The 16,273-nt window shown below is 45.9% G+C and overlaps 1 protein-coding gene across 2 annotated transcripts in view; it reads right to left on the bottom strand.

Annotated features, from left to right (window-relative positions):
- The window catches only part of CRK (CRK proto-oncogene, adaptor protein), a 33,561-nt gene that overhangs the window by 11,087 nt on the left and 6,201 nt on the right, over window positions 1–16,273 (bottom strand). Inside the window, exon 2 of one of the 2 annotated variants that reach the window (XM_056127147.1) lies at window positions 4,192–4,727. In XM_056127147.1, coding sequence (XP_055983122.1) covers window positions 4,192–4,727 — 536 coding nt within the window. The remainder of the gene's footprint in view (window positions 1–4,191; window positions 4,728–16,273) is intronic. The other variant, XM_056127148.1, reaches the window with a different exon arrangement.

Below are 16,273 nucleotides of genomic sequence, written 5' to 3'. Positions count from 1 at the left end.
TCTCCTCAGTCCTAACTATCTGAATCTTTCTTTTTTGGGGGGTCACACCCGGCAATGCTCAGGGGTTACTCCTGGCTTTGCACTCAGGAATTACTCCTGGCTTTGTGCTCAGGAGTAATTGGGATGGGATGCTGAGAACTGAACCGGGATCAGCTGCATGCAAGGCTAACACCCTACCCGCTGTGCTATCGCTCCAGCCTGAGTATCTGAATCTTTTTTCCTTGACTCATGTCAGTACAAAGCAGACATTAGTTCCTGTGAAAAAAGACAGAAAAGAACTGTGGCCCTCCACAGTAGAGCTGATTACATGCTGTCACTGAAGCCACAAAGCTTCAAGGGTCTCCTTTAGGACAACAGTAGGGCTCAATCAAAAAGAATCAGCTTAGGGGTAGACAGTATCGGGGGTAAGCACTTGCCTTGAATGCAGCCGGCCTGGATTCAATCTCCAGCCCCACATGACCCCCTGAACCCCACCAGGAGTGACCCCTGAGCACTGCTATGTGTGCACCCTCCACCTCAAAATAAAGAATTAGCAGAAATTTGGTTGTGGTAGAAAAGACACACAAAAAAATCGGGGTCCGTGATATTTCTACCTCCAACTAGGCTTTTTGGTGGGTGGGGGAGGGATGGGAGAAGGGGTGCTTAGGCTGTTCCTGGTGTTTGTACTCAAAAGTTACCCCTGGGGGTGTTCAGGGGGTCCTATGTGGTGCTGGGGATTCAAACCATGGTCACTGCAATGGCACCTACAATCAAGGGTCTGTATTTTCTTTGCTGGTTACTGGGCTACACCTGGGTATGTTTGGGACTTACTCCTGGTTCTGTGCTCTGAGATCACTTCTGGCAGTATTTAGGGGCCATGACGATGCTGGGGATCATATCCGAACTGAGTGCAAGGCAAGCACTTCACCCACTACTCTGTATCTTCAGCCTATAAGGCACATATCTTACAGCCTATACAATCTTTCTGGCCCCTCCAACTTAGTCTTTATAACGGATCCAACTGTATAAACATCTAGTGCTTTCATATAACAAGAGCATCTAAGAGTGCTTTCCACTCTAAACTCTACGACGCACAAATGAGTACCTTTTCTTTTTAAAGTATCTCAAGTATTTGTTTTTGGGCCACACCTCATGGTGCACAGGCCTTACTCTTGGGTCTACACTCAAGTATCATTTCTGGCAGTGCTCAGGGGTGCCAGGGATCAGCTGCCTGCCAAGGCAAACATCCTATCTATTGTACTATCATTCTGGCCCCTGTATCTAAAGTATTTAAAAGCTATTGCTTGAGGTTATTCTAACTGAAAGAGGCAATTTAAAAAAAAAAGTCATCTTTAGCAATAAACGCAAGGCTCACAACCAAATATATCCAAGCAAAAGAGAAAGCGTTCTGAAATCATAAACTAGTTTTCTACTTAAATCTTTATTTGATAAGATTTATCTTTACATCAGGGAGAGAAGCTCAATCACTTTTGAGCACTATAGCCTCTAACCAAGGCAGACATCATTATAAACAATTCTTGTTGAGAAAAAGAAATGCAAATAAGATACAAAATTATTATGGTCTCTCTGGCTTGTTTCATGAATGCTATCTTCACATTCCAGTGCAGTAAACCTGCAATAAATCTCAGTGTCACATCTATGTGCACGGGGCCATGATAGAGCCATCATTTGTGCTTGAATGGTAGTAGGAGGCTAAAAACTTTCCCTCGCCTCCAAATTCTTAGTGTAAAAGACTGGTGTGATCTACACAACAAACATTTCACTCCCTATAAAAACAGGGAAACTTTTAAGTCATATTAGCCCCCCAAATAGATATTTCCTGGGGTCAGAAAGGTGGGTCAATGAGCTTCATGTTCTCTGTATGCAGGAGGCCCAGGTTTAATTCTGGGACCCCCATGGTATCCTGAGCACTGTGTGAATGGCCCCCAAAACAAAAAAAGATACATACTTCACTTCCTTTTTTCCTCTTTCCTTCTGTTTTCCTTAGTCATTCTTAGCTATGCTCAAGGGGCCATGTGGCATTGGGGATAAGCCCAGGTCTCTGGAACAGGAAATAACTCAACAGGCTAGAGCTTATGCTTTACATGCAGGACATCCAAGTTTAATCCCGGCATCACATGTTCCCTGAGCACAGAGTCTGAAGTAGACACTAAGCACTGCCGTGTATGGCCCCAGAACAAATCAAAACAAAGAGAAAACAAAAACCAGCCTCCTGCATACAAAGCATTTGTTCAGCCTGCTGAGTTCTCTCAAGGCCCTCCAAAATATATACTTCGAGGGGCAGGGGGGAACATCCATTCTCAGCCAAATCAACTAATCCTTCTTTGTACCTGTTATCCAGAATATAAAAAGTTATTTCAAATCTATAGTCTTAGGGAATGGTTCAAATAAATTCTAGCTTGTTCTCTGAAGAAAGAATCCACAGAAGATAGTTCTACTCAGTGTGTGAATATGACTCAAATAAATAAAAATTTAGGGGCCAGAGAGATATTACAACATGTAGGGCCCTTGCCTTGCATGTGGTCAACCCAGGTTTGATCCCCGGCATTGTATATGGTCCCTCAAGTCCTGCCAAGAGTGATCCCTGAGTGCAAAACCAGGATGAGCATCACCAAGTGTGGCCCAACAACCAAAAAGGAAAAAAAAATTAGGGAAGACTTCAATTTACAGGAATATTCTTGCCCTTTCTCTGCTAATCTGTGCTCATATAACCAGTCAGTGTTTACAGAAATGCTCAAGTTACTCCTGGGTCTGTGCTCAGTAATTTCTCCTGGCAGTGCTCAGAGGACCATATGGGATGCTGGAGGTTGAACCAAGGTGGGATGCGGACGTGTGCAAGGCAAGTGTCTTATCCACAGTACTATATAGTTCAGGCCCCCCAAACCAGCTACTTTCTTACCTTCAAGTTACTTATCAGTAGGCTCTGAAGAATAAAACACATGCTACCTCTGCCTCTGTAGTATTATGCTAAACTACTAGCTCAGCATAACTCAGAAAGGAAAAGAGGGAGGAAGGACATAAAGCTGCAAATGCTAGAGAGGAATAAATATAATTCAATGGTTAGCCAGGAGATGGATCACTAAAGATTACTATTAAGGATAACTATTCACCAGTCAAAGGCAAAATTTTTTCTCAATAGAAATCACCTCCAAGGCCAAAGAGATACTTAATACCTTGGGGGGGGGGAACGACGAGGAGGGAGACAGACTGGCTTCCTGCCTATAAAATATTTTTTTAAAAAATAAATTGGACAGCAAGTATGGTGTCTGTCTTGACCGCAGCTGTGTTTGATCTCCAGCATCCCATATGGTCCCATGAGCACTGCCAGCAGTAACTTCTGAGTGCAGGGTCAAAAGTAAACCTGGAGCACCTGCCGGGTGTGACCCAAAAAGTCAAATAAATAAAATTAAAGGGGCCAGAGAGACAGTACAGCAAACAGGGTCCTTGCCTTGCATGCAGTCGACCTGGGTTCAATCCCTAACACCCCATATGGTCCTCCAAGCACTGTCAGGAATGATCCCTGAGCACAGGCAGGTATGGTCAAAATCCAAAATCCAAAGAAGTCAAGGGCCACAGAAGTACTCAGGGGCCCAGGGATCAAACCCAGGGCTTCTGCATGCACTCCAGCCCTTTGAGTCATCTCCTAGACCGGAAATGGACACGCCTGGACATGTTATCTCTTCACGCTTGTACTATGCTTTAGTGTTCCTCCTAAATTCTCATCTAATACAATATGTCAATCAATGGTGAAACCAGGCTCCCTAAATATAAACACTACGTTTTCATGGAGTAAATTTTAGTGCTTTGATAGAGACCAATTCTTACATTCAAATCTGGGTAAGCCCACCTTAGAGTAGACTATAACAGAGAGAAAGAAACAGAATAGAATGTAGATGAAAAAAGTATTTTAGGTTAATTCCTGTGAATTCAGGTGATGTTATTAAAGTAGTCAAGTGTGTTTAGTAAATCAATAAGAACATTCAGTTATACAGTTTTTAGCTTAGTTATTTAAAACAGGTTTTCTTTGAAAAAGAGAAAACCCAACATTTCATGCCAAAATCAGTACTTAATGGTTTGACAACATCATTACAATACTGGTGCTTGTATTCAGAATTCCTAAAAAGCTGTAAGAGGTCTGAAAGGGAGACCCTGTAGCAGATATCTTCTTTCTACATTTTGCACATTATGTACCTCCAAAGCCAAGGCTGTCTTGTCGTAGGCATTAGGGACTCGCTTCTGGATTACCCTGGCATAAATGGGCCCATTCTGGAGGTTAGGGAGCGGAGTGTTGACGCTGGGTTGGGCATAGGGCCCAGGCTCCGGCCCACCCAGTGGCTGTGGGTGGGAACCCTCCTGGTTACCTCCAATCAGAGCCGATACTGGGGCGGAGGCAGGTCTAAGCTTCTCCACGTAAGGGACTGGAATCATCCCCCTCTTGCCTTCGCTGTCCTCCGCATTCCACCACTGCTCTTCAGGCTTATCCCGGATTTTCAGGATGTCTCCTTTCTTAAAGGGAAGATCTTCTTCATCATTCCCATTAAAGTCAAAGAGGGCTCGCACATACTCTGTCTCCTCCGGCCTGAGAATCACTCCACTACCCTGCCTGGATCTGGAAACTGGTTCTATCAACGTTGTAGTGTCCAAATAGTGTATTTTGTAGAATTCCAGTAAAGCAGGCAATGAATCAAACTCTTGATCCCCTATTCGGAGTCTGGAGGGGCTCACCCCTGGAAAAAAACAGAGTAAGGTATTATTTCAAGATGTTCAATGCCAGAAATAAAAAGTAGCTTTTAAATCATTTTTATACACATTCTGTCAATATTTAATCAGGGGGGAAAAACTCATAACCCTTTGAAAGAAATAAACTCTTCCTCATAGTAAGCGGAAACTACACTTTGTGGCTGAAAGTCTCTCAGAAGAAAGATGCCCATTACCATCTGCAACAAAAAAGGAAAAGATGGCAACAACAGACCAGGGGAATCAGGACAGAAGAGAATACTGGCTCACAGACAGAAAAACGGAGATTTCCAGTTCTCCCAATACATTCTGTGCTCTCCCATTTATAGAGTACCATCAAGTCCAAAATTTTGTTTGCAGTCTTCTGTACAATCTGAGGAACTGCATCAAGCTCTCCTTTACTTATAGGTTCCTGCAGCTGTTCGGGGGGGGAAGCTTGTACAATTTTATACTTCCACCAGCTGAGTTATCATTCCTATATATCCTTGCATTAAGAAAAAAATTAAGGGGTGTAACCCTAATGGGCATGGGACCATGAGGACTTTGCATATCCTAGGCATATACAAACATTTTAGATATCGCCCCAGTCCCTTCAAAACAGAATCTGAAAAATAATTTTCAATTCTTTTTTATTTTTTTGCTTTTTGGGTCACACCCAGTGATGCACAGGGGTTACTCCTGACTCTGCATTCAGGAATTACTCCTGGTGGTGCTGGGGGAACCATACGAAATACCGGGGATCAAAACCAGGTCTGCAGCGTGCAAGGCAAACGTCCTACCCGCTCTACTATCTCTCCAGCTCCTAGTTTTCAACTTTTAATGATTACCTTTGATTTTTTCTTATTCATAATCTATACGTTTTTTGTGAAAGTTATTAATTTGATCCTTAGGGAAACAGCTAATTTACCCGTCAATTACCATTAACACTGTAATCCATCTAAATTTTTATTTTATTTTGCTTTTTCGGTCACACCCGGCGATGCTCAGGGGTTACTCCTGGCTCTGTACTCAGGAATCACTCCCGGCGGTGCTCAGGGGACGATATGGGATGCTGGGAATTGAACCTGGGTTGGCCGCGTGCAAGGCAAATGCCCTACCCGCTATGCTATCGCTCCAGTCCCAATCCATCTAAAATTTTAAAAGCAGTTGCCCAGATGTCTAGATTAATTTACCACTCTAAAGTACATATTTCAGGTTGGAGAGACTGTGCAATAGACTGGAACACACCTTTTCACACCAGAGGCCCAGGTTTGAGCAGAGAATGACATGGTTCCCCAAGCACCAATCCAGGAGTAGCCCCTGAATACCACTGGGTACGTCCTGCACTGTAGCACTGTCCTGTTGTTCATCGATTTGTTCGAGCAGGCCCAGTAATGTCTCCATTGTGACAACTGTTACTGTGTTTGGCATATCGAATACATCACAGGTAGCTTCCCAGGCTTTGCCGTGCAGGCAAGATACTCTCAGTAGCTTGCCAGGCTCTCCGAGAGGGGCAGAAGAATCAAACTCGGGTTGGCCATGTTGGCTACGTGCAAGGCAAATGCCCTACCCGCTGTGCTACCTCTCCAGCCCAGGGTACGTCCTATAAACCAAAATAAAATGTATTTAACATTCCCTACTGGACAAGGCTTAGGGACACAGGTCAACACTCTGTATATATGAGTCACTGAATTTGAGACCAGTACCCACCAATCCCACCAACCCAGTGCCAGTACTGGGGAGAGATGAAAAGATATTTAAGACGGTGACCAGATGTCTGCAATACAGAATGAGTACCAATCAGAAACAAATCGTTTCACCCAAATAATGAGGCTGATATACAATTTAAATGACACATCAACTGCACATTTGTTATATTGCAAAAAAGTCAATCTGTGGCACTCATGGCTGTAAGCTAACACAAGTTACTAGTCCATACTGAGTAATGTTGGCTGTCTCTCCAACTCAAGATGCTGAAATAGACACCCAGACACAGGCTGTCCACTTATGGCAAAGACTGATCGGGCACTAGCAGAACACCTCAGCAGTTCAGAACTAGACATAATTTTGGTTATGATCATAGCACTGAATGGTGGTACAATATTATAAAGTTTTTTTTTCACTCAAGCAGATCACTGCTGGGGATTAATCCTATGCATGACTTAAGGAAGAAGAGGTACGGTCGGGGAGTATGATGCCGCCAGCCGGTCAATCTGTACCTGTGAGGCGAGTGCATCAGCAGCCTGACGGCGCCTTCAGGCTTCCAGATACCCCAAAATTGCTGCTGTGCCTTTGGCCAGACCCCAAAAATTTGGGGCAAAGTTTACCAAGAAAATAAATGGCCAAAAGTTAGGTATGTGGGAGACACACCCACAAACCACCTCGGGCTCAGCTATATACTTGGAGGCATGGCCTCTCTGGTTTCTGATCAGATTGCCTAACGGTGATGACCCCAGAGACTCAGAAACAAATCTTGAAACCCAATGGCTTTTGGCAGAAATGCATCCGGACCCCACAGTAGGTTACTGTCGCCAGGCCACCCCAGGGGGGAAAGGGTGCTGTCCCTCCGCCTGCTCCCCCTTGGTGGCTCAGTGGCCGCCATCCGACAAAGGCCATTGGACAGTCAGGTTTGGGCCCACAGTGATGAGACAAACAGGGCCTCAGGGGATGGGGGTGGAGCCCGCCCTTTCCTTCCCATCCTGAGACCCCGAGGTGCCGCCCACGAATGGCCTCTCTGGCTCTTCATCAAGCAGCTTAATGGCCATGATCCCAGGGTCTCAGAAACAAATCTCGAAACCCAGCGGCTTTTGGCAGAAATGTGTCCAGACCCTGCAGTAGGTTACTATCGCCGGGCGACCCCAGGGAGGAAGCGTGGCTGTCCCTCTGCCTGCTCCCTCTTGGCGGCTCGGTGGCTGCCATCCTCCAGAGGCCACTGGGTAGTCAGGTTCGGGCCCTCAGAGATAAGACACGTGGGGCCTCACAGGATGGGGGTGGAGCCAGCCCTTTCCGCCCTATCCCAACAAGACCCCGAGTTGCCGCCCATGAACGGCCTCTCTGGCTCCTGATCAAGCTGCTTAAGAGCCATGATCCCAGAGACTCAGGAACAAATCTCGGAACCCAGCAGGTTTTGGCAGAAATCCCTCCAGATTCAATTGTTAAAATTTCAGAATTTCAAAATTGTGCAACCACTACTACAGCCACGCAACATATGCTATTCATAACCAGCAATAGAAAACAAACTGTCTACTGTTTCCTTTTCAGCAGATCTGAGTATTGGGGTAAAATCCCAAATAATAATGGTGGGTCTGGTGTCAAAATATTGAATGTGATCAAAGTAGAAAGAGAATAATGTGGAAACCATCTGCCCCACAGGTAGGGGGAGGGTGGAGGATAGGGGCATACTGGGGTTTTTGGTGGTAGAGAATGGGCACTGGTGAAGGTACGGGTGTTTCATTGTATGACCGAGACTTAAACCTGAAAGCTTTGTAACTGCTCTCACAGTGATTCTATAATGAACTTATAAAAAATGGGAAAAAAAAGAGGCTTGATCACTATGCCTGTCTTCAGTAAGCTAATTCAGTGACCCTTCAGGCCTAATCTATATTCGTATAAGCAAGAACACGATCAGTATAGGTCTTCAAGGAGACTCCTACTTAGCACAATGGTAAGAAAGCCTCTGTGGCAAAGTAGGGAAAACCCTTTCTCCATTTAAGCACCTATAGTTTAGGAAAGTGTCCTGATGAGGGGCCAGAGCAATCCTACATTGGCCTTGGACTGAGTTGATCAGGTTCAATTCCTGGCTCTCATATGGTCCCCTGAGCACTGTCAGGAGTAATTCCTGAATACAGACAGGAGGTAACACTAGCACTACTGGATGTCACCCAAAACAACAAAAGAAACTGTCCTGATGATACACAGGAAACATCTAGCTTACCCAAATACATGCCAAGGTGCAATAGCCAAAATGGTTTTCACTGGTAAGCCTTACGACAGTGGTTTGCAGGGCAGGAGCAATATACCGTGGTCAGAGTGCTTGCCTTGCATGTGGCCGACTGGGTTCAATCCCCATATATAGTCCCTGAGCATTACCAGGGGTGATCCTGAGAACCACCACATGTGGCCCATATATCAGGAAACATAAACAAAAACACAAAGAGTGGTTTTCAGGGGTCATAGAGATAGTAGGTGGGTAGAGCAATCGCCTTGAATGAGGTGAACTCAGGTTCAATTCCCATGTATGGGGTTCCCTGGGCCCTGACAGGAGTGATTCCTGAGCACTCCTAGGTGTGGCGCCAAAAAAAAAATTTACAGATAGTAGTGCTCAGTATTAAACATTGTGGGGGGAGGCGCACCAGGGCTGCACCCAAAGTGACTGAGAGGCCATGTGGTAATGGGGATCTAGCACTTTGAGCTATTTCCCCAACTCCTTAAATATCACTCATAATGAACCTTACTCCGAAATGAGGGGAAAATTAAATGAAAATCTGGTTCCAGCTCGTGGCATGGCTGAGGATACAAAGGTATCCTAGAGATAGTACAGCTTGTCTTTACGCAGCTGGCCCTGTTTGGAGTCTCCTGAGCACCGCTACCCCACTGCACCAGAATAGGAATCCACAATAAGGCAACATCCCTTCAAAGACATTACTCCCACACCCAACCCAGCTTCCCCTTTCTAGCAGTAACTGTTCTGAGAAACGGCTCCCAGTCTGTGAGTGGCTCTAACCATCCCTGAATACTCCCTATTCTTTTTTCCACTCATGGAAGCCCTAGCCAATCAGGGCGTACAAACTCAATACATCAGGATCCTTCGTGAGCTCTATTACGGATTCACTACCAAGATCTCACCATTCTACAAAGAAGTAATCATTCATATCAAGAGAGGGGTTCGGCAGGGTGATACCATTTCACCAAAACTCTTCAGTGCCACCCTCAAGAACATCATGCCACGACTGGAATGGGAAAACATGGGAGTGAAGATAGATGGTCGGCAACTACACCACCTCCGCGTTGCTGATGACATCGTTCTAATAACACCAAACATCAGCCAAGCGGCACAAATGCTGAACGACTTTGACCGTGAATGTGGAAAGGTCGGACTACAGCTGAATCTTACGAAGACAATGTTTATGAGAAACAGCCTTGTTCCTGACACTCCATTCGCTCTCAACGGAACCACCATCTCCGAATGCAACAGTTATATATACCTAGGTCGAGAAATCAACATGATGAATGACCTGGCACCTGAGTTGCGCAGGAGGAAGAGAGCGGCTTGGAATGCCTTCAAGAACGTTGAAGAAATTAACTAAAAGGACAAAGAACCTCCAGCTACTAGCACATCTCTTTGATTCCACTGTTGTTCCTGCATTAACATATGCCTCAGAGACCTGGACCCTACGAAAACAGGATGAGAACGCTATTCGGGTCTCTCAAAGAGGAATCGAAAGAGCTATGCTTGGAATATCACGATTCACTCAAATGAGAGATAGAATCCGGAGTTCTGATCTTCGTCAACGCTCAAGAATCAGGGACGCTGTCTCACTTGCCAAGACATCAAAAATCAGATGGGCTGGACACGTAATGAGGTTTACAGACAACCGCTGGACTAGAGCCATTACTGATTGGATTCCACGGGACATCAAAAGATCACGTGGACGCCCACCTATAAGATGGTCAGACTTCTTCGTCAAGACCCTAAATGATCGGTTTGGGCTCTGCATGTTCCTAGAACGAACAGATACCATTGGGCTACGCTAGCACGCAACCGGGATGAATGGAGACGTTACTGGCACCGGCTCGAATAAATGGATGAATAACGGGGATTAAGTGATTAAGAAGGAGAGAGATCACTCCCTGTCATCCACTGTCATGGTTCCTCCACTACTGGACTAGCCCAAGTGAAGTGTGTCTTCTTGAGTTTTCTTTGAGGGGGGCTGGAGGAATAGTGCAATGGGCACGGTGCTTGCCTTGCACGTGCCTGACCCGGGTTCGATCCCTGGCGTCTCATATGGTCTTGGGAGCACTGCCAGGAGTAGCCCCTGAGCATCACTGGGTGTGACCCTCCCTCTTTGAGGGAGGGGGGCAGGATTTAGAAAAAAAATACAGTTCCTTTTATTTGTCTATGGGACTAATAAACTAAGTCCCTTAGAAATATCAGTATGAGAATCTAGTACAGAAAAATGGGTAAAAAATCCTGGGAAGAAAACCTTATTTGCCACACAGGGTGGAAGTTGACTCGATTATCATTACTATTATTTTGCCTTTTGGGTCACACCCGGCGATGCACAGGGGTTACTCCTGGCTCTGCACTCAGGAATTACTCCTGGCGGTGCTCAGGGGACCATATGGGATGCTGGGAATCGAACCCGGATCAGCCGCGTGCAAGGCAGATGCCCTACTCGCTGTGCTATCACTCCAGTCCCCTGACTCAATTATTTTATCTTTTTTTTGTAGTGCCTTCGACCTAATCCAGGGCCTTACACATACACTGAGCCACATCCCTAGTGCCGATTTTTTTTTGGGGGGTGGGGGAGAGAGCGGGACACTTATACCCAGCTGTGCTCAGGACTTACTCCTGGAGGGGCTGTATGTGGTGCTGAGTATCAAAGTGGGGTCAGCCACATGCAAGGCAATTGCCCAACACGGTACTATTACTGTTCTGGCCGTTTGATTCTTGTTCAAATGGTACTTAGTGAGTCAGAGATGGCTCAAAGAGCTGGTGTGCATGCTTGGAGGGCCAGGCTGGATTCCTCGCACCGCAGGGTCACCCAATGACTATTGAGAGTAGCCCCAAGCACTGCTAGGTGTAGTCTCAAAATAAACAAAATATCACCACAACAATGTTTGACATTACAATAAATATCATTTAATTTTCTAATCACTGTCACTGTTCTCCTGTTGTTCGTTGATTTGCTCGAGCGGGCCCAGTAACATCTCCACTAGAGACTTTGTTGTTACTGTGTCTGGCATACCAATATGTCACGGGGAGCTTGCCAGGCTCTGCCGTGCGGGCGAGATACTCTCGGTAGCTTGCTGGGCTCTCCGAGAGGGGCGGAGGAATTGAACTCGGGTTGGCCATATTGGCCGCTTGCAAGGCAGACGCCCTACCCACTGTGCTGTCGCTCCAGCCCAATTTTTTAATCTAAGGACAGAATTGTAATTCTACAAAAAAAACTTGATTTTGCCTACTTGCTGCCGGAATGACAGTACAGCAGGCAGGGTGCTTGCCTTGCCCACCAGGGTTCTATCCCAGCATCCCATATGGTCCTCCATGCTGGTCGGAAGTGATCTGAGTACAGAGTGAGCACTGCTGGGTGTGGCCCCAGAACAACAACAAAGATATACAGGACAATGAAATTGCATAGATCCAACTCCAGAAGGCAAGGGAGGGGAAACAACATACTAAATTCTAGATAATCCCAATTTCACCATAGCTGTGCTCTAATTCCTTTCTCCTAGTGTATCTCCTTGCAACTAGAGACAGCCAAAGGTAGGAAACAAAAGGGAGGGAAAGGAAAGAGATTACGGTCACAGTCAGTATAGAGAACAAAAACAACAAGAATATGCAATCAACTCACAGCTGAGACTTGGAGAAAGAACCTCACTAACTTGTTTTGTCAAATCTGTGAATTCTGAATGTGCGCTTATTATTTTTGTTTGTTTGGGTCATTGAGCCCACCAGGCGGTGTTCAGGGGCTACTCCTGGCTCTGCACTCAAGAATCACTCCTGGCTGTGCTCAGGAGACCATATGAGACCTGGGTCAGCCACATGCACTTCACTCGCCATACTATCTCTCTGGCCCCTCTGAATGTGCAATTCTCAACAGGCAGAAATCAAGTTTTTTTTATTAGACATTCCTCCTTGATGCCTGCACGTTAAACCCATTCCTTCTAAACTTTTCAGCCCTGGAGTCAAAGGAGTTTTTACCATTTAACAGCACTATTTCTGCAGGTGTTTTGAATACCCAATTGCCCCGTGGTTTAAATCAGATTAGGGCACTTGCACAAGCAGCACCTCAGTAACTCCATCACCAGCTCCTTCCTGATCTCATACCACTTCTCTCTTTCCCTCCCTCCACCCTTAATTCCCATGCCCTCTCTTTCTCTGCATGTACAATTCACAGATTGCTTAACACTTCCCACCACCTAGCCAACATAAAGGGATAAAAAGGCTGATGACTTCCAACTGAAAAGTCACCTGAAAGAGAGGGCTGGAGTGATAGCACAGCAGTAGGGCACTGCCTTGCAAGGAGCTGACCCAGGTTTGATCCCTGGCACTCCACGGGGTCTCCCGAGCCTCACTCGGAGTAAGCCCTGAGCACACCTGAACATAGCCAAAAAATAAAATCCTAAAGCATTATTAAGGGCTGAAGAGGGGCCAGAGCAGGTAGGGGGAGTTCTGTGGCCAAAGACTAGAGATGTGGCTCAGTGGAAGACAGTATGTGTGAGACCCTAGATTCATGCCACGCAATGCAAAAACACAAAAGTTATCCAAGTAGGTTTGAAAAACTCAAAAATCCTTGGCTGGAAAAATAGTACAATTTGTCTTGCATGCACATGACCTAGGTTTGATCCCCAGATTGCATATGGTCCCCCAAGCACCAACAGGAATGAGCTCTGTGAACTCTGGGTATGGCCCCAAAACAAAGAGCAAAACAGAAAAATCAAACTAAAATCCAGAATTCAATACCTTTCTCTTGGAGGATCACAATTTCACATGAGCATAGTAAAAACTTGGCGAAATCCTGCAATAAAGAAACCTATTTCTTGGGGCTAGAGCAATACAGTACACCAGGTAAGGCTGCTGACATGTAGTCAACCTGGGTTCGATCCCCGGCAATCCATAAGGTCCCCTGAGCACTAACAGGAGTGATCCCTGAGCACAAAGCTAGGAGTAAGCTAGGAGCATTGCTGTGTGTGGCATACTCCCCCCAACCCCACCTCCAGAAAAAGAAACCTACTTCCTTCTATTATTCTTTTGGTGTAAAACCTGTAAGTAACTTACTAAGAACTTCTTTGGATGGAGGGATATGCGTTTCCCCACGGCCAAAAGTAGAACACTCCTGGGTTGCAAAGCTAGTATAGTTTAGAGTGCTTGTCTTACATATGACATACCCTGGTTCAATTCCTGGCACCACATGATTCATTTTTAGGCTGCAACCAGCAATGCTCAGGAGTTACTCCTAGCTCTATACTCAGGAATTAATCCTGGTGGGGATCGGGGATAGGGGGACCAAATGGAAGGAATGCCAGGGATCAAACCCAGGTCAGCTGCTTACAAGGCAAATATGCTCTGTCCCTCCACATGATTCCTGCATGCTGTAGGAGCAAGCTCCTTACAGTGATGGGGGGATAGGGAGGTGGTGGGGGAAGAAGAGATCAAAAGTAAAACACTCCTATTCATTAGCTATTTGCTGGGTCTGAGAATACTCAAAAATAATTTTTCAGAAGGCTGGAGAAATAATACAGTAGGTAGGGTGCTTGCCTTGCATGTGGCCAACCCATGTTTCATTCCCTGCACCCCAGTCTGTCCCCTGAGCACCACCAGGAGTAATCCCTGAGCACCACCCGGTGTGGCCCAAAAACAAAACAAAATCCCGGGCCAGAGAGACAACATAGGAGTTAAGATGCTTGCCTTGAATATGACTAGATTCTATTACCGCAGGATCTCTGAGAACAGCAAGGAGCAACCTCCAAGCAGAGTCAAGTGTGACCCAACTCCCTACCTGAGAGATCGAAGAGATAGTACATAGGTGTTAATGCACTTGCCCTTCATACAAGCACATCAGCAGTGACCTTGGCTCGAATCCCACATATAGGCCCCTGAACACTCTTTAAGGGTCTCTCCTAAGCACAATGCCAGGAATAACCCTTGCGCACTGCCAGATGTGGTCCCAACACTCCTCCATAGAATCCTCCCCCAAATAAATGAAAAGGACAGCTAACCCCCCACACCAATTTCTTCCTATTAATGGTAATTATGTTTCCAAACCCCAACAACAACCTATTAAATTTCACCAAATAGTAACCTTCTACTTTCAGATCATGGGGGGGGGGGAGGGCGGGGGGGCGGGGGGCGGGAAGAGATGTCATAAGTAAAACACTGCTACTCATTAGCTATTTGTTGGGTCCAGGAATACTCAAAAAACAATTTTTTGGAAGAAATCTGTTCTGATATTTAAGAATAAATCATGAGAAATGGTCATGAGCACTGCAAAAATTAGGTAAAGAAAATATGGCAACTGAAGGCACAGAAAGGCAAGAGTGGGGGCAGGGAGATATCTCCAAGGGCTGAAGCACAGGCTTTGCATGTGGGAGGCCTGGGTTTGACCGTTGGCATGGCACGACCCTCAAGCACCTCTAAGAGCAACCCTTGAACACCAAGCTGGGAGCAGCCACTGCACCACTGGGATACACCCCTGCCTGTGGGCCAAATAAATAGAATAAATAGGCAGCAAAGGGTTACAAACGATTCCACGGGCTCCGCAAGGCACTCAGTCAAGTATCTCCTTGAATAGGCAGCACTATTTCCACTCTAGCTTCTGCCCTCCATATCCACTCCCCAAGTTAGTTTTTATGTTCCACAAGGCAAGAGGCGGGAGGCTCTGGATCAAGCAGGTAACAGCACTTTCTATATCCATGGGTAGTTACTCCATCTCCTGCTATACCAGCACTTACTCCTTAACTCATGCTGTCTTCTGTTTTTGTGCCACACTTGGCAGTGCTCAATGATCACTACTGGAGGTGCTCAGGGGCCCTACGTGGTGCCGAACAGGGCCAGATCAGCTGTGTGAAAAGTGTTGGAACCTGCTGTACTACTCTTTCTGGGCACCTCTGCTTTTTGTTTTGTTTTGGGGTCACATCCAGTGATGCTCAGGACTTACTCTGGCTCTGCACTCAGGAATTATTCCTGGCCAGGACTCAGTGACAATATGGAGTCCCAGGGATTGAACCCGGATCTGCCACATGCAACCAAGTGCCCTACCCGTTATATACTGCTTCAGCCCTGCGTTTTCAGTATGTGGTGGGGCTTGGGGAGCCATATGATGCCAGAGACACAAGCTCTATGCCTATGCCTTTAGCCATACCCCCAGACCCAAAACATTGTCTTACTGGTGCTCATAAAACCGTATCATAATGCCTATGATTGAAAAACAAACAAACACATAATTTAACAGCCAGGAAGGCAGTTTAGCAGTAGCAAGTACACCTTATGTGTGGAGGGCATGGGCTCATACCCTGGCACCACTGAAATAAAACAAACACTATCAAAGACATACTGCAGGAGTTAGGGTGCTTGCCTCTTATGCAGTCAATCCTGGTTTAATCCAAGTAGGTACTATAGCTCATGGTACCTTCAAGCACTGCTATGAGTGAACCCTAAACCTTCTCAGCACAAAGCAGTGAGTAGCTCCCAAACACTGCTGGGTATGGCCCCAAAACAAAACCAAAAAATCCTGCATGCCTATGAATTCTTAAGGCTGTGTTTTGCTATTTTCTTCAATTTCACCCTCAACATCATAATTATTTATAAGATTATCAATTATCAAAAACAGGGATA

The sequence above is a fragment of the Sorex fumeus genome, unplaced genomic scaffold (assembly GCF_029834395.1).
Source record: "Sorex fumeus unplaced genomic scaffold, SorFum_2.1 ptg000063l, whole genome shotgun sequence".
NCBI lineage: Eukaryota > Metazoa > Chordata > Mammalia > Eulipotyphla > Soricidae > Sorex > Sorex fumeus.
This window is presented reverse-complemented; position numbering and strand designations above follow the sequence as displayed.